General features: G+C 41.2%; 1 protein-coding gene across 1 annotated transcript in view; it reads left to right on the top strand.

Moving 5' to 3' along the window:
• LOC122806199 (adhesion G protein-coupled receptor E5-like) overlaps window positions 1-25619 on the top strand; it is a 236086-nt gene that overhangs the window by 106776 nt on the left and 103691 nt on the right. Inside the window, exon 5 of the mRNA XM_044076428.1 lies at window positions 9167-9233. Within this exon, the coding sequence (XP_043932363.1) occupies window positions 9167-9233 (67 nt within the window). The remainder of the gene's footprint in view (window positions 1-9166; window positions 9234-25619) is intronic.

The raw sequence follows: 25619 nt of genomic DNA, 5'->3' as shown, positions 1-25619 counted from the left end.
TGTTTTCATGTTTGAAGTTCCATGATTATATTTATGACTGACCACCAACTTTCGGTTACTATTTTGAAAAAGTCAATGCACAGAGCTCCTGCAAGATTGCAATGCATGATGTTAAAATTGTAAAAGTACAATTTATATTTGGTTTACACAAAAGGAAATCTTCTTTATGTTGCTAATACTTTATTCAGATCACCCAAAAAATCCACTGAACAGTATGAAAATGAGAAACCTGATTTTGAAGTCATGGAAATGAGAACTTCTTCTTCCACGTCTTGATGACTTTAAACTCACAAAGCTTCATATCCCATTCCCCAGAAGCTCAACTACTTTATTAGTCAAGGATGGAGATCAATGCAATCTTGTTTACCACTAGACTTGCAACAATAATTTCATTACAGAGATGAGATTTTGATGGAAGATGGTATCATCATGAAAGGTCCAAAAGTGATTGTTCCAAAATCTTTGCAACACGAGTATATTCAAATCTTGTATTGTGACCACCGAGAAACTGATTCCACCAACTTGAGTGTTTCAGCCATTACACACAGAGCTGTCTGAGGAGGAGCACCTGATCTGTGATATATAACAGTAAGTAGCCTGTTGTTTTGCTTATTTTTAGTAGTTATTGCTTATTCTAGATATTTATAGCAATTTTATTGTATACTGCATACTTGTACTGTATTTCATGGCTATTGGCTCACTGCTGGTTTTCTGCTGTGATAACCATTGCTGTAGAGTTTTTTGCCTAAAATAGCTTCCCATCCTCCCTCCCTCTTGGTATCTTGTCTTTATACCTGCTGGCCTTGTAGTTGTCCGCCCCTACTTTAAGTTTGATCATGGACACTCCTCTCAGTCTAGTGTCATTAGCTCATTCTACCTAATAGAGAGAGAACATCTGAGAAGACCAACCCACTTAGTTTCTTTCCTTCTGTTCCTCCTTTCTCCCTTTCTTACAAAAAAAATGCCTGAATCTCCTTGTGTTCTAACTATGCTTCTCAAACATTTTGGAAATATAGAATATATTTTAATGCATTTATTAAAACTCTATTTGCCTTAATATTGGTACAACCCAAGTGTTCTAGGTTGCACTGCATCTGAATTGCTTTACTGATGTTTTAGCTGCTTTTCTGTATATATATATATATATATATATATATATATATATATATATATATAGACATTTCTGTATATGTAGATTAGCTACTTATTCTACTGTATTACTGCCTCTTAAATCGTTTTTCATTTGTGCACTTGCCTTGCTTCATTTAAAAAGTTTTAAATTGCTAATTTTGTAGAGTTTTAATTGCATTTACTGTTTAGGGCTACACACTCAAGTGTGTTATCCTTTTCTGTATTTATTTACTGTATTATTGCATTGTTTAGCCTGTTTAAACCAAAAAAAAAACTCCCAAAAAACAAAACAATACTATCTTGCTTGCTCATTTCCCACCTTTCCTAGCTGGTATAGTCCAGATCTAAGGCTTTGCTGGTTTCAGGACTTTATTTTCTGTGTTCAGAGCTATCCAGACCTTGCTGTGGTAGAAGCAAGTCCTACTGCTTACCAGTGGGAGTGGTGAGCATTGTACTGCCTGTCTAACACTAGAGGAATGGTTTCCAGCTCTGAAATTGTAACTTTATTAGCCATTTTAGGATGATTTCTATCCCTTTCAACTTTCTGGCTTAAAAATGCATGTGTTTGCACATGTTTTGCATTGTGCAACACCACATGCTACGGTTAAACTATTGCAGATGCCAGAAAGTCTGCTCTTCAAATTTTCCCTTAGAACTAGCTGATTTCTCAGTAGTGGCACTAAAATCCGAACCCCTGCGACTAGCTCTTACTCTAGAACCTGCTGGAAAGCACTAGGAAGCCTTAAACTGATACAAGCACTAAACTCTCCTTGTTAATAAGGAGAAATTAAGTGTAGGCACTAAACAGGCTATAATTGCAAAGAATCTTGCAAAAGTAAGGGAAAACAGCTCTTGTACTTTACAAAAAATGCACCTAAACAGGCATGCCCAAGGGTCAGCTTCCAGTGATTTCTCCTGTCCACCTGGTGAATCTGGGCATACTGGGGCAATGCAGCAACTGCATCATGTACACAGACAACCCTCTCATCCTACCACCCAACACTACAACCTGCGAGAGATGCACTTACATAGCTAAACTGGAAGCAAAGCCCAATCCAGCCAAGATTGTGCTAGACAGTCCAGAGGAGAAGGTTAGCACCTGCACTACACCTCAAGCAACACATAGCCCTTCAAAACCCACACCATCAACACTCACACATAGCAACACTAAACCCACATATGCAGAGGCCCTTAACATTAACCTGCCCAAGCAACAAGGACCTCCGAAGCTGAAGCGCAAACAAACACCAGTCACAACCGAAGTGACACATACCTCACAACACCAGTGTGCCACCCAACAACAGCCCCTAAGGCAAGACAGCGTACCCAACACTTTAGTCATAGATGACTCTATAGTCAGGCACACTGATGTCCCATTCACCATGCTGAACAAGGAGAAAATTACAATCAGCTGCCTGTCAGGTACCAGGATCTGCCACATAACACATGCACTCAAGTCATTCCACAACAAGTACAAATACAACTCTGTCGTTGTCCATGTTGGAGTGAATGACTTGAGACGTACCTCCCTGGACTACATGAAAAGAGACATGGAAGAGGTCTTGAATCATGCGGCCAAGGCACAAGCCCTGAGTAGCATCCTGCCTTTGCCCAGAATGGTACCGCAGTATAAGGACAAAATGATTGACTTCAACAATTGGCTAAGCTTCTGGTATCATTCAAAGGGATCCAGCATCGGTCTGCCTGGGACGACATGATCAACAAACTGCGATGCTTTGCCAGAGATGGTCTGCACCTGTCGCCCCTGGGATTCAGGATACAGGCTAAAGCTCTTGCCATGCCTATAGTGCCTTTTTTAGCCAAGGCTCAAAGGACAAAACCACCACCATAACAGATACAAGCCTGCAAAATCTGAAGATAATGCTACTCGATGCTAGAAGTTTAAACCTTAAAATCCACTCTCTTGAGGCACTCCTAAAAGTGGAGAACATCGATATCTGTTCAGTAACTGAGACATAGTTCAAGGCTCCAGAGAGCACCCCTGCAATACCAGGCTACAACTCTTGTCACACTTTCCGGCCACCAAACCAAGACCGAAACACTAAAGTTGGATGAGTGTCCATATTCACCAAGGATATTCACACCTGCAGGCTAGTTGGCCAAAACAATGCATCTGAAATTCTACAGGTGCAACTAACACTAAGTAAGACTGCAATCCAAATTGCAGCTTGCTACAGATCCCCCACCATGCCCCAAGATTCTCACTACACCTTTCTAAACATACTGGAAAATATTAAGATACAACCAAACACCCTAATACTGGGTGATTTCAACTACCCTGCCATTAACTGGGAAAACTACTCGTGTACCAACACCTTTTCCCAACAGTTCTTGGAATTCATAAATTCCAACACCCTGGATCAACTAATCCATTGTCCCAACAGAGGCTCCAGTATCCTAGACCTGGTCATTACAAACATGGCAGCCCCTCATTGGTCAGGTCTGAGCATAAGTTAATCACCCTTGACATCCACATCCCATCCCCACCCCACAGTAAGGAAACCTCCATAAAAAATTTCTCCAAAGCCAACTTCATGATACTCAAGTCAGAAGTGACAAACTTCATGACACCCATGCAGACGGGAGCTGAAAGTTCGACTGCTGAATCCTATACTAAGGCACTGTACGAGCACATCCACTTGTGCATGAATCGTGCCATCCCAAATAGAACCAAGATGCTCTCCTCCAACAAAAGGAAGCCAATCTGGTGGTCCCCTGCCATAAACAAACTATACAACAGAAGGAAGAAACTGTTGCAGAAAAGTGGAAAATCTCAGGATGCAAAAAACTCCCTTACCAGCCTCAGTAAGAAACTGAGATCCCTCATAAAATCCTCCAAAGATAGTTACGAAAATAAAATTGCCAAAGATTCCATGGACAACCACAAGGCTTTCTATAGTTATGTCAATAATCTAAATGGCAGTGCTCTGATCTGCTCTGAGCTACAACAGAATGGCATTAAATATATTGATCCCAAGGATATTGCCAATATCCTGACAGATTGATTTAGTGCCAACTTCACCCCCTCTCACCCCCTAAAGGGCCCATCTCAATACCAAAAGATTGCCAAATTTCAGTAATCATGGCCACACAGGTAGAAACCACACTCTCCAAAGCTAAGAATACAGCATCCATGGAACCAGACGACATCCTGGTCTGTGTACTACATGAACTACAAAATGAACTGGCATCTCACCTGAGTGTAATGTTTAATCATAGCCCCACCTCAGGCTTTGTGCCCACTGAGTGGCGCACAGATACAGTTATCCCACTCCACAAGCGGGAATCCACCTTGGATCCTGGGAACTACTGTCCCATCAGTCTGAGGAGTGTGATCTGCAAGGGCATAAGACATTGGCAACCTTCAAACACTGGATCCCACCCAGTTTGGGTTCATGAAGGGCCAATCTTGTCTCCTGAACCTGATTGACTTCTTCAAATCAGTCTTCAGAGCTGCAGATGAGGGTAAGGCAATCCACACAGCCTATCTGGACCTCACCAAGGCCTTCGATACCATCCCCACTCTGGAATCATAGATAAACTTTCTAAGTCAGGCATAAATCCCTATGTCACTCAATGGGTTGCCAACTGGCTTACTGACAGAAGCCAGACTGTAAAAGTAGTCAACTCCAAATCCAGCTCCAGACAGGTGACAAGTGGAGTACCGCAGGGTTCAGTCCTGAGACCGCTCTTGTTTGGCATCTACTTCTCTCAAGTACAGGCCAACACTACGGAACTCTGGCTAACAAAGTTTGCAGATGACTGCAAACTGGGAGCCATTACTGAATCTCCAACTTATGTGAATATTATAAAAAAGGACCGTACAGAAACAGATGCTTGGTGCTAGAGCCATGGGCTCAAGCTTAATGCCAAGAAATGTATAGCTATCCCCCACTGGGTAAAATCATGTACCCATGAATTACCACACAGGTGGCAGTACACTAAACACCAAAAGTGTGATGAGAAACTTAGGGGCACAGGTGGACAGTGGTCTCAACTTCGATAACCACATCGCCACAACAGTCAGGAAATCCTTCTATGTGGCACACCTTATCACTAAGGCCTTTTCATCCAGAAAAAAGGAGGTCAATGTGCCACTGTACTCATCCCTCTTTAGACCCATTATAGAGTACAATACCCCATTTTGTATGTACCTCACAAGGCATCTGCAACAGCCGGAAAGGCTGCAGAAATACCTCACTAAAAGAATCACAGGCCTAAAGCGAATACCCTATGCTGACCATCTAAAAAAACTCCAGCTATACTCTGTGGCATATCATCTACTTATAGGCGATCTCTGCTTAACATACAAGGCTATGTCAAACCCTGAGCTGTTGGACATCCTCCACTTAAAGAAATCGCAATCCCTCAGAGCCACACACTCCAGGATTCTAAACCTTGTCATCACAATGAACAAAACATGCTGGAGTGATAGGTTCCTGACCCATAGACTCCCCATACTCGGGAATTGACTGCCCATACATATCAACCAGAGCGCCTCTTTGGCCCTCTTCTAAAGGAATCTTGACGACTGGATGGGAAATAGGAAATTCACCCCAGGGTTCACATCAGTCACCCTGCTAGACAGGGGTCCAGGGAAGTAAATATTGTGGGGAGAAATATCCAGGGAATTGTTATGGCTAGGCTTGTATAGGCACCAGGACCAATAGCCTAGTACCAACCTATGAATCTATGAACCTATGACTCTATGACCCAAAAGAAGGAGAAGAGGACTAGTATTTTGTCCTTCTATGTCAAAAGATATTGAGAAGGAACTCTCAGCTTGTTTGTTCTGTTTGTAATAGCACTAAACCACATCAACAAAAAGAACCACTTCAGCTAAACCAGATTTTTCAACTACCTTGGTCAACAGTAGCTACAGATATTTTTTGAATGGAATGATCAACATTACGTGATGTTAGTATACTCTTGTTCAAAATGGTTCAAGATCGACCTACTTCCTAATCTCATGTCCAGTACTGTCATTATAAAGTTGAAGATACTTTTTTCTGTCCATGGTAGTCCATACAAGCCCATTTCTGACAATTGTGCACAGTTTGCAAATCAGCAGTTCAAGAGATTTGCTGAAACGTGGGACTCTGTTCATACTACTAGTTGTCCTGAATAGCCACAATCTAATGGCTTAGGATGTGCAGTGCAAAACAGCTGTTGGAGAAATCCAAATGAGACAATACTGTTTTTTCTTAATCTGCTTAATCTCAGAAACATTCCTTGTGACAATTTACATGGCTTACCTGCTCAGAGACTGATGTCAGGACAAACCAGAACCACACTACCAATCAGTAAGAATTTGTTAATTTCGAGTCCTAAAAATAAAAAAGCAGTAAAAGCTCAACTCCTAATGAAGAGTTTGTCCCAAAAGTGCTACTATGACAAAACCAGCAAGCCTCTGAATCCATTAAAAGAAGGAGAGATAGTGAGGATGCAGACAGCAAAAGGATGTGACCAAATAGTACTCATGAAACATTTATGTGAGGAACTGAGATCATGCATCATTGAGTCACAAGAGATGGAACTCAGGCAGAATCAGAATAATTTACTACTGGTGTCTGAGCCAGTGTTACAGCATCTTGCCTGTAATGGAGACTCTAATTCTCAGAGTGAATTGTCCAATATTCCTGTTCCAGAGAATATTTCATCATCTCTTCCTGTTTCTGAAAGTATTCCTAAAAATCCTGAAGCAGAACATTCCCCAGTGACAGTCCCTGTCGCTAAACCCAGTTCTGGTTATTACATTACGAGGTCAGGTCGTATCTCAAGAGCTGGTCCCAGATACATGGCAACCTGAACATGATTGTTATTGTTTGTGTATGTCTCTATAATTTGCGTGCTCATCTAATTGTTATTTTCATTCTCATGACAGAATAGTCAAAGAGGGAGGATGTTGCACCTTTAAAAGCCATTCCAGTCTGCGGGCATGTGCATATAAGTACTGAGCACGTGCAAGCAAGAGTGCCATTTTGAGTGAGCAGCCAGAGTGAAAGCATGTGTGTGTGTGTGAGTGTGTGTGTGTGTGTGTGTGTGTGTGTGTGTGTGTGTGTGTGTGTGTGTGTGTGTGTGTGTGCATGTGTAGTAGTCAGTCAGTTCATTTAAGTTTTATTTTCAGTCATCCATCCTGATGTGTTTGTATGTAATAAATGACTTAAATGAACATCCAAGCCTCATCGTCTTATTTGAATACACAAGACAAGCAGCAGAGATGTAGGAGTTCAGGGATGGCTGGATGCTTCACAGCAGAATGTTAGACATAAATCCCTCTGCAGGAAGAGACAAGACTTTCCTGTACATTTTCTGGTCAGAATGAAGAAATCTTTTCATCAATGAGGCCCATGTTTGGTCTTCGAGATTTTTCTGCTACACAACCTTTTCACTGGATAACCATCAATCTGAGTGAATAACGACCTGAACATTTTCCACTTAACTCTTCCAAACATGACCTAAACTTTTAATCCTGTGGACCAATCACTCGTAACCTACAACTTTTTCATTTTAATGGAACATTTTGAGTCCACCGCAGCCAGGTGTTGTCTCAAATCTTCCTAGTAATGCAAACTAAGAAAGGTCTATAATAATTTACTTCAACACATTTATATTTCTATTTTCTTTTCCCTTTACTATTACCTTGAAACATATCATAGTATAACATATTTTAAATAATTTATAGGCTGTTTCATAACAATAATTTAATCTAGAGTCACAAAACTCATTTAATCTGTGTATGTCTAAAATCTTCTTCACTTTAAGCAAAAAATGCATGTGAAATTTGCCATCTGATTTAGTCCTACACCCTTTGAACTCATATACTCCACATGCTTACATACCAAAAATAATCAAGCTAAATAGTGCAAACAAACTTCTGTAACATACCAAACTTTCTTAACACTTTCCTTAAGTAGAATTCATTCAAGCACTTTCCATTTTCCCAAAGAAAAGTCTAACATCAACAAGCTAAAGTGATTCATCTAAACTACATAGGTAGTAACTTTGAAAATTCACTAAACTTCACTTCATTTTTCTTCAGTAAAATGTATAAGGAATTGATTCACACCCTGCTAACATTACTTATTTACATCATATAAGTAAATGAGAAACAAAGGCCACAGGCCACTAGATCTGTGCATTCTGCCACTGTTACACCAAAATGTGGCTACTGCTGCCATGTTGGTGGTGGGTGTATGATGACCATACAGGTACGGCACTACTAGTCCTCTGGCCAATTGATTGCATGGCACAGCTGTACTGTCTATGGCCTAAATTCTTGCAACATGGTAACAGCAGTGTGAAGGGAAATGTCTCCTAACTTTATCAAGAATCGCTGACAAGTCTCTGCAAAGACGACTTTAGTTACTGTTCCTCGTGTTGTTACCTCCAGTCGTATTGCAATTTCTATACATGGTGCTTCATAAAATTCATAACATGACGAGGCAGACCGATTTTCAGCAAGGGGAAGGGTAGATATTTCACTTACTGGAACACACATAGTTAGCAACTGTGGCAGTCCTTGTTCTTTGCAGCTATAAAACTATTCATGATTTGAGTTCCACTTCACATTAAACTCTTTATAACTAAAGCAAGGGTTTCTCCAATCACATGTTTAGTATACTCCTGTGTGCTTTGTTGTTGGCAGGAAATGTACAGGGCACAAGGAAAATGAATGCAGTAAACATTACCTGGTGATATCAGCTGTGGGTTTTTTTTTCCTCTTCATAATGTGTCAGGGTGTTACGTAACAAAAATACAGATTATGTAGTATGTTCGACAGGACGCAGTTGTCATAGAATTTTACAATGAAAACATTTCCTGGCAGTTTGCAGTTTGCTATTCAGTATCCTAGTTTAATTCTTCTACTCTTTTGTTTCTTGTATTTATTCGGTAATATATTAATGCATTATAGTGTGCGTGATGGGACTGTAAATAAATCACAGCTGAAAGTAAAATACTTTCTTAAAGTAAAAGCCTTTGTTTACTAAACAGTTTTTTGTCTTTCTTATAGCTGCTGGCTGTCACTACAAGGTGGCTTCATATGGAGTTTCCTAACACCAGTGTGTGTGATAATTCTAGTAAGTACTATAAGCACTCTTAACCATTCCAGCCTATACTCTGAAGTTTTCTGTATCAGCATGAAAACATATAGCTTGCTCTTTCTTCTTCTCATAGATATATATATATATATGCTTTGTGTTTTTTGAATTACCTTACTTGATGGGCTACTTTTAATTATTTATGACTTTTTATGACTGTTAAAGTTTATGTAATTTACTACTGATACCTAGAATGCTTATTTCTGATGAAGTTCTTACAACATTAAAGACCTGGAAATGCCATAAAAGATTTAACATATGCCATATTTAACATACAGTAAAAGTGTAATAACAAAACAGTTGGTCTTTATGGTCAAAAGCATCTCTACCTGGTGTTTAACCCATGTTACTAACACAAACAATTGGTCAGTCATGAATACAAATTAACAGCAGCAATTCTTTGTAAAAATGATTTCTTCTCAACAATGACCATGACTAGTACAATCAACAGCAACTAATGCAGCTATGTATGTTTTTAATTGTTTTTTCTTTAAATCTTCATAATCTAGTATGAAATTTTTGTTTACTTTGTAAAATTGAATATTCAGTCACGCATTCATTCTCTAGTACTTGCAAAACAAAGATAACTTGCTATCACTCACTGAACCATTCTAACAGGCTCCTTAATTTATGAAGTCTTAAATCAGGGCCAGTAGCATTCCTTAAGCCAGAACACTGAAATCTGAAACTTTCCCTAAGGTCACTTCATCCCTTTCCACATCCTCTTACCTCTGGCCATATTACGTTACTCCCCTGAATGTAGTATTTCTGTATCTACGGGCTTAAACATTAAGCACCATTTAATATTAATTCTCAAGCTAATACATTCACAATCAATGTAATGAAATACTTAATAAAGCTACAGTGGATTTGTGGCATAATAGTAAAGACAACTACTGATTGTTCTTACTAGACATCTAAGTAAAACATTCATTTTCTTGTCACATTATGGTAACTGACATATCTCGTATTGTAGTGAATTATAATCTGCTACAGATATTTGTGTTTATTGTAGTCTGATGCTGTTTTAGTTTTTAACATATTCATTTTTGCACATCATGCTGTTTCTGAACATGTCATTGCTTTGTGTTATTCCTTTTGCATTACTGTAACAGGAGATGGCTGAAAATGACCCCACATAGGCCAGTCCACTTACCTAATTAACACATGCAGAAAATCTCCCTGATACCTCCCAGCTGCATGGTATAATGTTAGTTCCAGGTAGGCAGGGAAATACGGATAAGTCACTTACAGAAACTCCAAACTTGATTTCCTATGCTTCAGGTAATACACAGTCCATCTGAATTTAATCATTCTTGCAATACATGCCTGATGAAAGACTAGAAATGCTCACTATAAATTTTTCCTTGATTGTCTCAAATCATTTGACATTATAATTGTAGCAGAATGACAATATTCCATGAAGTAAAAGAGTTAACGTATATCTTGCACCATACATGCACAGAGAAAACGCCCTTAATGTAATGTACTATTTTCAGTCCCATGTGTGATTATGGAACTCAATTTAAGATCATACAGCCATGAAGTGTGTAATTATGGGGGGCTTGTACCCCCAACATCACAGTACATTACATTTGTTCACCCAACAATGTAAAGATATGTGCAAAATGGTAAAACAAAAGGGTGCAGAATATATTTATTTTACTGTTTTTACACTATTTTCTGGATCCCTCTGTATTATCTCTTACTGTTCATCATTTCAGGTTCTGTCATAGTCTTAGTGCACATTCATTCTGTCAACTTTTTTCACCTAGAATGAACCTGAAAATTGTCCATGAGGATCAGTATTTTACCTTGATTAACAAACATTAATTAATTACATAAGCAAACAGAGACAGCCATAGGCAGAGTTTTGTGTTTGTTTATTAAAACATAATTTTAGTAAGCTGGAATGTCAATGCTGACATTTCCAGCTTTTCATGCAGGAACTAATGTTTGAGGGTCCTGCTGTGTGACCTCCAGGGGAGGATTCGGTTCACTAGAAGAAGAAGAAAGGATGAAAGGAGAGGTGTTTTGTGCATTAAGCTGTGCAGCAAGCCTTGCTTAAAGTCAAGTAAATACTAGAGGTAAGAGTACTGTTTCTACCATGGACTGTTTGATGGAAACGAAAAGGGACCTGTACAGCCATTCGAGCCCCAGCTGCTTGAATTCCACTAACTCTCTGCCAGGGGCTCAAGCAGCTGTTTCCTAATATACCCACCTGTGTGAGGAGCTGTTCAAACTTGAACTTGAGTTCAGAGACATAGCTGCCACAACATTTAGATGCCATCAAGATCTCATTGCAGAGCTGGTAAATAGGGAAGGGAATGGGGAGGTGGGGCTTTAGTTTTAGGGAGGGGGGGGGTTTAGGTTTTAGGCAGTGACTGGGAGTTAGCCCATGGTTAGGGTTAGGGAGGGGAACTTTAGGCTTAGGGATTGATGGTGTGTTAGTGTAGCGTTAGGTTAGGGAGGGTAGGGGGACAAAATGTTTAGTGAGTGAGCCAAGAGGATTGCGGGTTAGGGTTAAGGAGGGAAGGGGAGGGGGATTTTAGGCAGCTATCAGCAGTTGTTTTTAGGGATAGGATCATGGTTCTGGGAGGGATACTTTGGGTCGTGGTAGTGCATGGAAATCAGTGTGGTGGGAGTTATGGCACTTGCCAACATAAGATAATGACAGCAGAGAAATGTGTCACAAACTAATTGTGCACAAGCACTTGTAGTGACCCAAATGAAATTCAATGCACTTGCCTACAGTATTTTTGTTATAACAGGAGGTGCAAAATTACATCCAAATACTGCAAATTATTAGCTGATCTCTGTGTGGGACTTGAGAGATATGTTCTGTTTAGTTCAAACTCATGAAGTTGGCACCATTACTCCTCTGCTTAGTATGCTGTTTTTGTACATCATGTATCCTGTCTGTGAAAATTTTCATTTCCAATATCGTAAAGGAGGTGCCGAGATTTAATTAATTTTCCAGTGCTGATGCTAGAATGCAATATGGAGAGGTGGAATGCTGCACTCCTGAATGTGATAATAAACCAACATTTCATCTGCTTGGGTTATTAGGAGGTGATATAGATGCAGATGATTGTATGGCACTTATGGCAAAAAAAAGAAAGAAAGAAAGAATAGCAGTGGATGAATACGGTGGTTGTATTAAGAAGTACTAAATAAGCAACGAATATGTATTTAGTTTTAATCACATTAGAAATTAGCAGTACCAGCTAATACTCATGCTGCTTCACTGCATTGCATGAAATCTCACCCTTGCCAAAATATTTCTATCCTGTTTATTCTTGCATCACTCTGATGTCCTATCCAAATTACCCCTATTTATTATGAATACTACATTGGATCTACCCTATAAATGGGCTAGGGCTTGTGGGATTAATAAATAAATCAGTTGGAGAAGACAAACACACAAACAAGAAACATAAGCATTGCTAATAAATGTATTTGGAAATATTGACTAGTTATTGTCTAGTAAGGCCACAACATGATTGCATGAGTTGCTTTGCAATGAACATGCATATAGCTGACTAAGAAATTTGTTTCTAGATCTTCAGTGCTGTTTCTTTTCCTTTGCTTAGAAATATTAACACTGAATTTGTGACCTAGGTTGTTGGAATGGACTTCACTGGCTGGTTTGTGTTTCTTCTCTTTTGAATGATGTGTGCATCACACATGGCAATGATAACTAATAGTTTCCTGTAGCAGGTAAAAATAGTACAAAAGACCGGCACACTGACATCCCGCTTACCAGACTGAACAAAGAGAAGGTCACTGTAAGCTGCCTGTCGGGTGCCAGGATCCACCACATAACGCAAGCACTCAGGTCACTCCAAAGCAAGTACAAGTATGACTCCGTCATTGTCCATGCTGCTGTGAATGACCTGAGATGTACCTCCCTGGACTACATGAAAAGAGACATAGAAGATCTCTCTGACCATGTAGCCCAGGCTGGTACGACCCTGACCTTGAGTAGCATCTTGCCCTCACCAAGAATGATGCCACAGTATAAAGACAAAATGATCAGTTTCAACAACTGGCTAAAGTATTGGTGTCATTCAAAGGGGATCCAGTGTCTGTCAGCCTGGGATGACATGCTTGACAAGCCACGTTGCATCGCTAGGGATGGCTTGCACCTGTCACCCTTAGGCTTTCGTATACTGGCCAAGGCTCTTGCCACCCCCATAGTACCTTTTTTTAGGCAAGGCTCAAAGGACAAACCCACCTCCATAGACAACCCTAGGATAAAAAAACTAAAGGTAATGCTACTCAATGCCAGAAGTCTAAACCTCAAGATGCACGCACTCGAGGCTCTCCTCAGTATGGAGAAAATCGATGTCTGGGCAGTAAGAGAAACCTGGTTCAAGGCTCCTGAGAGCACCCCAGCACTACCAAGCTATAACTCATACCATGCATTCCGGCCCCAAAACTCGGACCGAAGCACAAAAGGAGGGGGAATATCTATATTCATCAAAGATACCTACACCTCCAGGTTAGTGGCACTGCACGAAGCATCGGAAACCATCCATGTGCAACTAACAGCGGGCAAAACTGCCTTTCAGTTTGTAGCCTGCTACAGAACACTCTCCCTGTTACAGGAACCCCACTTGGCATTCCTGAGAACACTAGAGAATATGAAGGTCTCTCCAAACACTATGTTATTGGGTGACTTCAACTACCCAAACATTGACTGGGAAAACTACTCAAGCCCAAACACCCTCGCCCAATGGTTCCTTGAATTTATAAACTCTAACGCAATGGAACAACTGGTCACCACTCCCACAAGAGGGAACAACATATTGGACCTGGTCATCACCAACATAGGGACTCTATGTTCCACACCAGAGGTAAACCCCTCATTGGTAAGATCAGACCATAAACAAATTTCCCTGGACATCCATATCCCGTCCCCACCCCCAGCCAAGGAAATCACTGTAAAGAATTTCTCAAAAGCCAACTCTGTACTTCTCAAGACTGAGGTGGAATCCTTCAAAGCCCCTGGGCCAGAGGATAATACAGCCCAATCCACAGAATCCTTTACAAATTCATTCTATGAGCACCTGCAGGAATGCATGGATCGTGCTATCCCAAATAAAACCAAGACTCCCTCCTCCAAAAACAGGAGACTGGTCTGGTGGACCCCAGCCATAAATAAGCTATACAACAGAAGGAGGAAGCTACTACATGACAGAGCAAAATCACAAAAAGGGAAGGCATCTCTGATCAGTATTAGCAAGAAACTTTGATCCCTCATAAAATCATCAAAGGCCAGTTTCGAAAGAAAAATTGCCCTAGACACTAAAGATAATCACAAGAACTTCTTTAGTTATGTCAGGAACATGGGCAGAAACTCCCAGATGTGCTCTGAATTGTTGCATAACGGTACAAAATATACCGAACCTACAGACATAACCAACATCCTGGCAGACAGATTCAGTGCAAACTTCTCCGCCCCTTCCCCCCCAAAGGAGCAAATGCCTATACCAACTGAATGTAACCTCCCTGACATCACAGATGCACAGGTGAAAGCTGCCCTCTCCAAAGCAAAAAACACAGCATCTATGGGACCGGACGGTGTCCCAGTCTGTGTCTTACACGTGCTCCAAGAAGAACTGAACCCTCACATTAAGTCACTGTTCAAACTTAGCCTTACTACAGGATATGTACCCAAAGAATGGCGTACTGCTACAGTGGTCCCACTCCACAAAGGTGGTGCCACAACGGACCCCGGAAACTATCGCCCCATAAGCCTGACTAGTCTGGTCTGTAAAGCTATGGAGCGTATTATCATGGAACTCATAAACAAAGACATTAGGAGCCTCCAGACACTTGACCCTACCCAATTCAGCTTTGTTAAGGGCAGATCTTGCCTCTTAAACCTAGTTGATTTCTTTGAAACAGTTACCAAAGCCATAGATGAGGGCAAGGTAGTCCACATAACCTACCTGGACCTCGCAGAAGCCTTCAACACAATACCCCACTCGGGCATCATAAATAAGCTTACCATCTTAAATATCAACCTCTATATCACAAGATGGGTTGCAAACTGGCTCAGAGATAGAACCCACATGGTCAGAATCGCAGGTGCCATGTCTGAATCCAAACCAGTTACAAGTGGCGTCCCACAGGGCTCAGTTCTGGGACCTCTCTTGTTCGGTATATACTTCTCTGAGGTTCAGGCTAACACAGGGGGATTATGGCTGACAAAGTTAGCAGATGACTGCAAACTGGGGGCCATAATCGAATCTCCAGCTGACACAAGCATCCTCCAAAAGGGTCTCACAGAGACGGATGCTTGGTGCCAGAGCCACGGCCTCAAGCTAAATGCTAAAAAGTGCATAGTCATCCCCTGTGGGAAAATTACCACATAGATGGTAATCCATTAAGTACAGAAGAAGTAATTAGAGATTTGAGGACCAACGTAGATAGTAATCTCTCCTTTGATAATCACATTGCCAAAGTGGTTAGAAAGACCTTCTATATAGCCCACCTTATCACAAAAGGGTTCACATCTAGATCAAGAGAGGTCTTGCCCCTCTACTCGTCACTCATCAGGCCCATAATTGAATACAATGCCCCTTTTGGGATGTACCTTACCTGACACCTGCAGCAACTGGAGAGACCCCAAAAGTACCTCACCAAGAGGATCATGGGCTACAAACAGATGTCCTATGCAGCTCGACTAAAGAAACTCCAGCTCTACTCAGTTGCTTACCGCCTACTCAGAGGCAATCTATGCCTGACGTACAAAGCCATGTCAAACCCAGAATTAATGGACATGCTCCACCTCAAAAAATCCAAGTCCCTTAGAGCTACACGCTCCAGGGACCTAAACCTCAGCACAAAAATAAATAGGACATGCTGGAGGGACAGATTCATTTCCCAGAGGCTCCCCTCACTCTGGAATAGAATCCCAGTTCATGTTAGACATAGCCCCTCTCTCACCCTCTTCAAGCGAAATCTTGACGCGTGGATGGGAAATCGCAAATTCACCCCTGGGATCTCTTCTGTGTCCCTGCTAGACAGAGGCACAGTAAACTAATCTTAAAAGGGTACCTTCTGTGACCTACTTTAGAGGCACAGTAGGCTAATCTAATAGGGAGGCAGAAGCCAAATACACTCTGGCTAGGCTTATAAATGCCTTAGGGCAGATAGCCTAGTAACTACCTATGAACCTATGTTTCAACATCCTCTGTTCTTCTTCAGATTTTCAGTTTTTTTTCATAATTTTGGGACTTAGTTGCAGGACTCAAAGTAACAATAAGCAACCGTGTTCTGCAAGTGCTCCAGTTTGTAGAGTGTGTGTTGGGGGTGTCGGTTGCCTGATGTGTTTGCACTGCTTAAGATTGTTGCTTTCTTATTGGAGGGTTTAGGCACATATGCATATCTTGTCTGATTTTTGATCTTGACTCTTGTCAGAGCAACTAATCTGGTAAACAAAGAATTTACTGTTCTGCATTCATTGTGCTGCTGAAAACTAGCTATCATGGCATTAAGAACCAAGAAGGAATGTATTTTATATGAGTTGCAATTGCTCAGATTATATTTTGTTCTGTTGATAGATGAACAGTTGTAACTGTTTTCTAGTAAAAAGAGTAATGTCATGCATATTTATTTATTTTTCATTGTTACTTCTTGGAAGATTTGTTTCTGTTACTATCACTGGTTCAAAGGGGGGACTCATTTTATGTCTCATAACACATTCCCCAGTACATACAGTTTATTTTACTTAATCTTTGTTAACCAGGGAAGAACAATTGTCCAGTGAATCATTTTCAGGGTCATTCAGTACTTCTCTTCTTTGTGTTACATTTCTTGGTTAAATATATTTAACCTGGTTTTGCTACTTGCAGTACAATCTCAATGCACCTATTAGCTATTCCTTAATTTCCCCAGTAACTCTATATAGTAGTTTCCACATCTCAGTGCAGTTATTCAGGTCTCTTGCACCATTGCTGGGTGTAATAATGCACTGATCTAATGTCAATTTTCATTCTATCCTCAACAGTTGGGTTTGGATCTGAGCCTTGGATCTGACTCGGCCATTACTAAAGCTCGTGGTAACCTAGAAGCTGTTGAGCTTGTCCTCTACCCAAAATACACCAGCCCAAAGCTACTGCTGATCTTGTTTGCCACTTTACACAAAAGATGTGGTTGTCCTAGCTCTCAAACTTTCTGAGTTGAGTGATAGTTTTTATACTTTTAAAATCTCTTAAAACGTCATATTGTTTTGCCTAATATATTGTTTTTGCTTACTTTTTTTATCCCTACCCTTATACAAGCTCATATTTCTAAGAATACCATAGTTAGTAATTCTTCCTTTTCCCTTTCTGTTTTCAGTAATTAATATTATATTTCTCTTCTTTATTTTTCTACACTCTCGTGTAGCTCTTTGTTCCATTGTTGGTAATATTTTCTTGCTATTGATTCATAGGTTTATAGATTAGTACTAAGCTAACTGCCCTTGCGAGCCATTTTAAGCCTAGCCAATTATCCCTTGTGCGACTCAAACCCTGCACCTTGTGTTTGTAAGGCAAACGCTTTAACCATTAGGCCATCCTCCCAACCCCTAATCAACAGTTGCTGCAAGGCTCGAACCCAGGACCCTGCACACCATACACAAAGTGATTTACCACTAAGTCATGCCAGACATTGTTGCTGTTAATTTATAAAAAATATATACTTTGTTTTTACTTTAAAATTTTTTTGTAGTTTTTGTTGTTTGATATAATGGTGGAAATGGGCCTTCTGGTTTTAAAAGTATGTCAAGTGTGGGCACAAGCTACTGCTGGCAGATGCCCACACACTATGTGTCTGTTGCCTAGGACCACAGCATTTACAAGAAGATTGCTTGATTTGTCATAACTTTAATCCTAGGGTGGTTGTAAAAAGGAAAAGTAAGCTCATCTTAAGAGACTTATTACCTTCCTTCTTTGAAGAAGGAGTATCTGGGGCTCAATTCCCCCAAAGAAAAACAAGGGAATGTAAGTCTTCATCCCCGAGGCCTTCTACCTCATCCACCTTGGTTTCAGAGCCGTCTTCTAAAAATCCTAAATTGGATTGGAAAAGATCCCAGAGTGCTTCACCCTCAGATATGAGGAAGAAAAAGGTGATGGCTCCAACAAGCTTGGATATGGCTAAAATGCAGTAAAATCCCACTGTCTCAACTTCTATACCTCTTCCAAAGACCAAATACTCACTGTCCATTGATCCAGTTCCTTTGAGGTTGCCTTGTCCTGTCTTAGGACAACACTGCTCCAAGTGTCCTTCCCTGGCATTAACTTGTTTGTCCAAAAGTCTGACAGAAGAAGATGTGGAGAGAATGGTGTGGAAGATACTCTCAGCGCAGATGCACTTGGGTGTTTTACCAGTTCCTACCCCTTTGGGTCAGGAGACCCATCCATCAACTACACCCCCACCTCAAGTACCTCCTCCTCTGACTACTTCTATTGCTTCAGACTCCCTGGGTCAAAGCCATGTGGGTCCATCTGGCTTAGATCCAAAGATAACCCTATCTTTGGATCTGAAGCTTACCCAGAGTGCTCCATTTCATATTTCTGTGGATCCAGATGACTCTCAGAGACAAAGCTTTCCTGTCAGATCTGAGGTGGTGGAGTCAAATTTGAAGTTGTCAGAGACGCCTCTGCCCCTTGGAGCCTCAGCAATAGATAACTTGGCTCTGCTTTTGGGGTGGGGGACACCAGTCCAGAAGCTTGCCTTCTCAGAGCCAGGGCCCTCTCTCTCTATGAGGCGGTCAGCCGTCAAGGTTGTAAATAGTGTATTCCTTAGACTCTCATCATTCTTTACCACAGGGACAACCAGTCTGAGATCTCCAGGCTTCCCAGCAGGGTATTATAGTTTCTTCCGATACCTCCCCTGAACACCCCACTGAATGAAAAGCAAAAGTAACTCACAACATGATGTAAAATAAAATTTAATTGCAAAGCTTTTGAGATAAAACTCTTCTTCAGTGCTTAAAACATACTAAAACACATTTTCATATATGCATCACATCAACAAATTCAGACCAATAGAAGCACAGCAAAAAGACAATAAATAAAATAAGCAATTGAGTGCCTGTTGCATGGAAGAAGGGACCTTTTCTTGAGAACAGGTTTTAAACTCACAGTGTCATTCAGCCCAGAGGGCACATCTGCTTTAAAGTAATTAATCCAGCTATAATCAACATTCTCAGTGTTCAACACAATATCCCCTCCCCAATACTTCTTTCAATATTTTTTATAACCCCAAATGTAAAACTATGTGTTTTATCTGGACTTATGATATGTTTAGCTAGGGCATTACTTTCCACCTCCCTATGTATATCAGATAGATGTTGGACTATCCTTTCTTTTAGCATTCTGTTGTTTTTTTTCCAACATAGAATGAAGAACATCTTTCACAAGTGGCTTAATGAACCACATTCTTGGAGGTTCCTAGGAAGAAGACATGCAAGAGGAAGCACTGATTCCTGACAAAAGTCAGTCACAGAGGATACAGATTTTGATGAAGATGAAGGGTCCCCATTATCACCTCCAGAAGACATCTCATTTGGGTACATCATTGAGATCCTAAAACAGAGAGGTGGTTGGATGTGCAAAACCATTAATCTGAGGAGTCAGTATTCCTGGAGACTTTCAGTACTGGCCTGTCTACCTCCTGGGTTACTCCACCCACTGATGAGCTTACTGGTTTAGTCTCTCAGCAGGTGTGGAAGGAACCTACCACAGTTGAACCCATACCCAGGAGACAAACAAGATTCTGGTTCCACCTTTAGATATGGAGTTTTGGGCTAAAGGATTTCCCGTTGATGTCACGGTCATGGAAACAGTGGCCAAAAAGGAACTTACCAAGCAGAGTTCCACTGTTCATTCCCCTAACAGGGAGTCTAGGGTGATGGACAAGTTTGGGAAGGGTATTTATGCTTCAACAACTTTTGCCCTTAGGCCGCTGAATTATTTGGCACATTTTATTAGATTGCAAAGGAATTTGACCAAGGAACTTTCAAATAACCTTTCTGGGTTCATTCCTGCAGTTGTCCTGTCATCTGTAGCTTACCAGTTTGCTACACTACAGTCCATTTTGAACTCTTCCATGAGACTAATTTTGCATGCAGCTAAAGGTGCCTCAAGGTCAATGGGTTCAGGTATTTCCATCAGGAAACATGTCTGTATGTGCCTGTGTGATTTTGTGGAGCCCTTCAAGTCTTCGTTTGTCAATGCTCCTTTTGACAGCATGCCTTTGTTTGGCCCCAAAGTGAAGGACACATTCTCCAGTTGTGAGAAGGATGGAAAGACAATTTCTGCAGTGGACGTACATTTTTTGACCCCTCAATGGTCCTTTTCTAGAAATTAATGAGGTGGTCAGAAGATGTGGTTCAGAAAGTCCCAGGGTCCTTTCCAGGACACACATGGAGAAAGTTCTCCTATGGGCAGAGGGGAGATTCTAATGGTAGATGCTGCCCCCATGGTAGAGGGAGCTCCAAATACTAGGGTTCCAGAGATTCTTTCCCTGACAGACCCTACCAGTGCTCCTGAAAGGGGGCCTGATTGTCCATCTCTGGAGGCAATCATGTGTCACCTATTCCTGCAACAGAGGGCCTGGCTAGACAAAATAAACAATACTTGTGTGCAGAGGATTATATCCAGAGATTATATAATACCCTTTAACCTCCCACCTCTGACCCAGAAGAAATTCCCTGATGTTCCACCCAGTCAGAAGAAATAAGCAGTAATTCAAATACAAAAGCTGCTGAAAAAAGATTCATCCAAGAGGTCCCACCAGGTCAGATAGAATCCGGAACTTACTGAAGGTACTTTTCAGTGCCAAAGAAAACAGGGGACTGGAGACCAGTCTTGGGTCTCAGCAGTTTGAACAAGTCAGTTCAGCATACCAAGTTTCAGATAGTCATGATTAGTCCATTCTCCCCTTTCTGGGCAAGAATGACTGGATGTGCTTGTTAGACCTTCAGGATGCATAGTATCACATAAAAAAGAATAGCTGATCCAGAAGATATATATGCTTCCGGCTGGGATCCAGTCACTATCAGCTCAGAGATCTGCCCTTTGGCTTCCAGGGTGTTCACCAAATGACCGGAAGTAGTTGCAGCTTACCTGAGACTGCAGGGAGTTTGAGTGTTCCCATATCAAGATGACTAGCTCATCTCTGGCCCAACCATGTATCAGTTATTAAGGGCAAGAAATCAAGTTCTGCAGGTTTGTTCCCATCTGAGAATAACCATAAACTATGATAAGTCTCAGCTAGAACTGACTCAAAACTTGGAATTCATAGGAACAATTTTTGATACAAACTCAATGATAGCTTTGCTACCTCACTCAAGGGTTCACTCTATCAGATCACAGGTCACAAAAATAATTTGCAGTATCAAAAGTTCAGCCCATTTGGTCCTTCAGGCTCTGGAGTCAATGTCAGCAGTGATTACTCTAGTATCTTTAGCCAGATTTTATATGAGGATTCTCCAGTGGATGCTAGCACCACAGTAGTTCATACTTTACCAACCCATGTCAGCCCAGATACAGATACTCAGATATGCAAAATAGATCTTGGATGGTGAATTCAATCAGATCACATTCTACAGGATTATCTGTTCATTCCCTCCTCAGCTCAAGGCCATAGTGACCACAGATGCTTCCCAGTTGGAGTAGATGGACATTTACTGGGGAAAACAGTCCAAGGCACTTGGTCACCTGAAGAGGATAACTTGCATTATCAATGTCCTAGAGATGAGAACAGTGTTTTTTGTTTTACAGGCTTTCCAGAATGTTCTCCCTCTAGGGACATTTGCCATAAAAGCCATAAAAGCAGACAATATGTCAGTAGTTTGGTACATTAACAAGCAAGGAGGAACCAGATCATACCCCTTGTGCTGAGAAGTGCTCAGAGCATGGCACTAGGTGATCTCATGGAACTGCTTTCTCATAATGATACACATTCTGGGGAGACTCAGTGTGAAAGCAGACAAACTGAGCAGGCTCATTCTTCTACCTCATGACTAGTCTCTCAACAAAAAAAAAAGTGATGAAAGTGATCAATGGGTCCAGCCTTGGTGTGATCCTTTTGCTTCTCCTTAAACAACAAATGTAGCAACTATATTGCCCTAATCCCTCCACAGAGAAGTCACAGAGAGATGCTTTATTGTTTGATTGCCTTCCCAGTCTACTATATGCTACCCACCAGTTCCATTAATACTGAAATTCCTGAAGAAAGTTGCCAGGTGAAAGAGCAAAGTCATCCTCATTGCACCTTACTACCCTCAGCAGATTTGGTTTCCCTTCATTGGCCTCACTTCACCAACCTTGGATTCTGGATCTGACTCCAGACCTTCTGTCTCACCCAATGGGCATGATCCATTCACATCTTTCTAACCTCACCCTGATGTCCTGGTTTCTCCAGTTCCGTTAGTAGCCAGACAACCTATGCTCTCTTCCCCTGTCCAACATATACTTTTATCTTCTCACAAACATTCAACAAGAAATCGCTCCACAAATAAATGGAAATGATTTGCTTTCTGGGCACAACTATGTTATGCTGATCCATTTTCAGATTCAATTCATGACATCTTTGAGTTTTTAGCTTTACTTTTTAAAGAAGGGGCTAGTTCCTCTACTATTAAAGTTCAATTACCAGCAATTCCAGATTTTCACATTGGGTTTGAAGGTTCTACAGTCACTTCTAATAAATTGTGCAGAATCTCTCTGCAATTCATTCTTCTTTTGAGACCCCTGTTTAAGGACCATACACCTTCATGGGATCTATATTTGGTACTGCAGACATTGATACACTCTCTTTTTGGACCAGCAGCTAAATGTCACCTTAAGTATTTTACCTGGAAATATTTCTTTCTAATGGCTATTACTTCTGCTAGAAGAATTTTAGAAATGTAAGTTTTGTCTTCACAACTGCTTGGTGTAACTCATTCTAAGCCTTTTAGTTTAAGCACTTGGGCTTCAGACCAGTTTTACATTAAGAAGGTCTGTGGTCTGCACTGTAGTGGCAGGACAGGTAGCTTACATCCTTCTAAGTTGGGAACTGCTGATTGAGGGCTCAGTGTTTGTTATTCTAAACTTGTATTAATTCTGGTTTAAGCACTTGGGCTTCAGGCCAGTTATTTTACATTAAGAGGGTTTGTGGTCTGCACTCTTGTGGGAGGAGAGGCTGGACTCTGCCCTTCTGAGCTGGGGATTTCTGGTTAAAGGCTTATAGTGCCTGCATATTTGAACTGCTTCTTACTGAAATTGGTACACCTTGTTTGCTGTAGCATAGACTAGATCCAGGCCTGCTGAATCTAGCTTGTTGTTATAATCTTTGGAGCACTAATCCAGGCATTCTCATATGTATTTTTATGTATGTTTGGTTGTAACTTAGTAAAAAAGTGTAGCTATCATTCTAAGTCTTTTGGATTTTGGATTAAGCACTTTTCAGACCAGTTGTTTTTGAGGTTTGTGTTTGGCTTGTGGTGTGTGGTGAGGTGGTGGCTTTCCAAGTTGTCTTCTAAGTTGGGAACTGGTGTTGGGGGCTGTTCTGTCTGTTATTCTAAAAGTGGTTCTGGTTTAAGCACACTTTCAGGGCCAGTTATTTTTTATATTAAGAAGGTTTGTGGTCTGCACTTTTGTGGAGGAGAGGCTGGACTCTGCCCCTTCTGAGCTGGGAAACTGCTGGTTAAATGCTTATAGTGCCTGCTTATTTGAACTGTTTCTACTGAAATTGTACACCTTTGTTTGTTGTAGCATAGACTAGAATCTAGCTTTGTTTGTATGCTTGTTTGCTTGTTATTTCCCTGAAACGCTAATTCCACCTAAAACGTGGCTTTTCAGCGCTTCTGTGGATCCCTAGTGATATCTGCATTGCTTACTGTACTTATTTCCTTGTTTTATTTGAAAGAAAGTTACTGTTTGTCATTTTTGCATTTAAGTTACCTGTAACACATTGCATTTAAGTTACCTGGCACTTGCTCACTAAAGCAATTATATAAGTCTGCACTAAAAAATTAAAAGCACTACACACTCACAAACTCCCCCTTAGTACCTTGTTCCCCATTGGCCCTTTTTTTCAATTATAAAGGAATTCCCAGTGCTATTCTAGCATGTCCAAAGGTCAGTTGTCAATCTCCTCTCCGGTCCAGCTGGTGAATCTGGGAGTCTTGAGGCAATGTTACAACTGCCTCATGTACACAGACAACCCTCTCCTCCTCCCAACAAATTCCAACACATGTGAGAGATGCAACCATATAGCCAAACTGGAGGCTAAGCTCTCTCAACTCAGTACTGGCATAACCAGTCAGGAAGAGAAGGAAACAACACTCACTACAATTCCAGTCTCACATAGACCTACCACAACAGCAAACCAAACACATAAACATACAAAAACATACTTGGAGGCTCTAAATAAAAATCTGCCTAAGCAGCAGAGACCTCCAAAGCAGACACCCAAGCAACTGCTACCCCAAAACAAAACACGTGCAACACATAGCTCACAAAGCCAGTGTGCTGAACAGTCACAGCCCTTAAGGCTAAACAACACACCTGATACACTTGTAATAGGTGACTCTATTGTCAGGCACACTGACGTCCCGCTCACCAGGCTGAACAAGGAGAAGGTCACGGTGAGCTGCCTGTTGGGCGCTAGGATCTGCCACATAACACAAGCACTCAGGTCACTCCAAGGCAAGTACAAATATGACTCAGTCATTGTCCATGCTGGTGTGAATGACCTGAGATGTACCTCCCTGGACTACATGAAAAGAGACATAGAGGAGCTCTCTGAGCATGTAGCCATAGCCGGTATGACCCTGACCTTGAGTAGCATCTTACCCTCACCAAAAATGATGCCACAATATGAAGACAAGATGATCAATTTCAACAATTGGCTTAAGTATTGGTGTCATTCAAAGGGGATCCAATGCCTGTCAGCCTGGGATGACATGCTCGACAAGCCATGATGCTTTGCTAGGGGCAGCTTGCACCTGTCACCCCTGGGCTTTTGGATATTGGCAAAGTCTCTTGCTACCCCCATAGTGCCTTTTTTCGGCAAGGCTCAAAAGACAAACCCACCTCCATAGGAATCACAAGGGATAAGAAACTAAGAGTAATGCTACTCAATGCCAGAAGTCTAAACCTCAAGATGCATGCACTCGAAACTCTCTTTAGCATGGAGAACATTTATATCTGTGCAGTAACAGAAACCTGGTTTCAGGCTCCCGAGAGCACCCCAGCACTACCAGGTTATACCTCATACCATGCTTTTTGGCCCCAAAACTTGGACCGAACCAGAAAAGGAGGGGGAGTATCAATATTCGTCAAAGATACCCACACCTCCAGGTTGGTGGCACAGCAC

Source organism: Protopterus annectens, chromosome 7.part0, assembly GCF_019279795.1.
Source record: "Protopterus annectens isolate FY-2018-M chromosome 7.part0, PAN1.0, whole genome shotgun sequence".
NCBI classification, from domain to species: domain Eukaryota; kingdom Metazoa; phylum Chordata; order Ceratodontiformes; family Protopteridae; genus Protopterus; species Protopterus annectens.
This window is presented reverse-complemented; position numbering and strand designations above follow the sequence as displayed.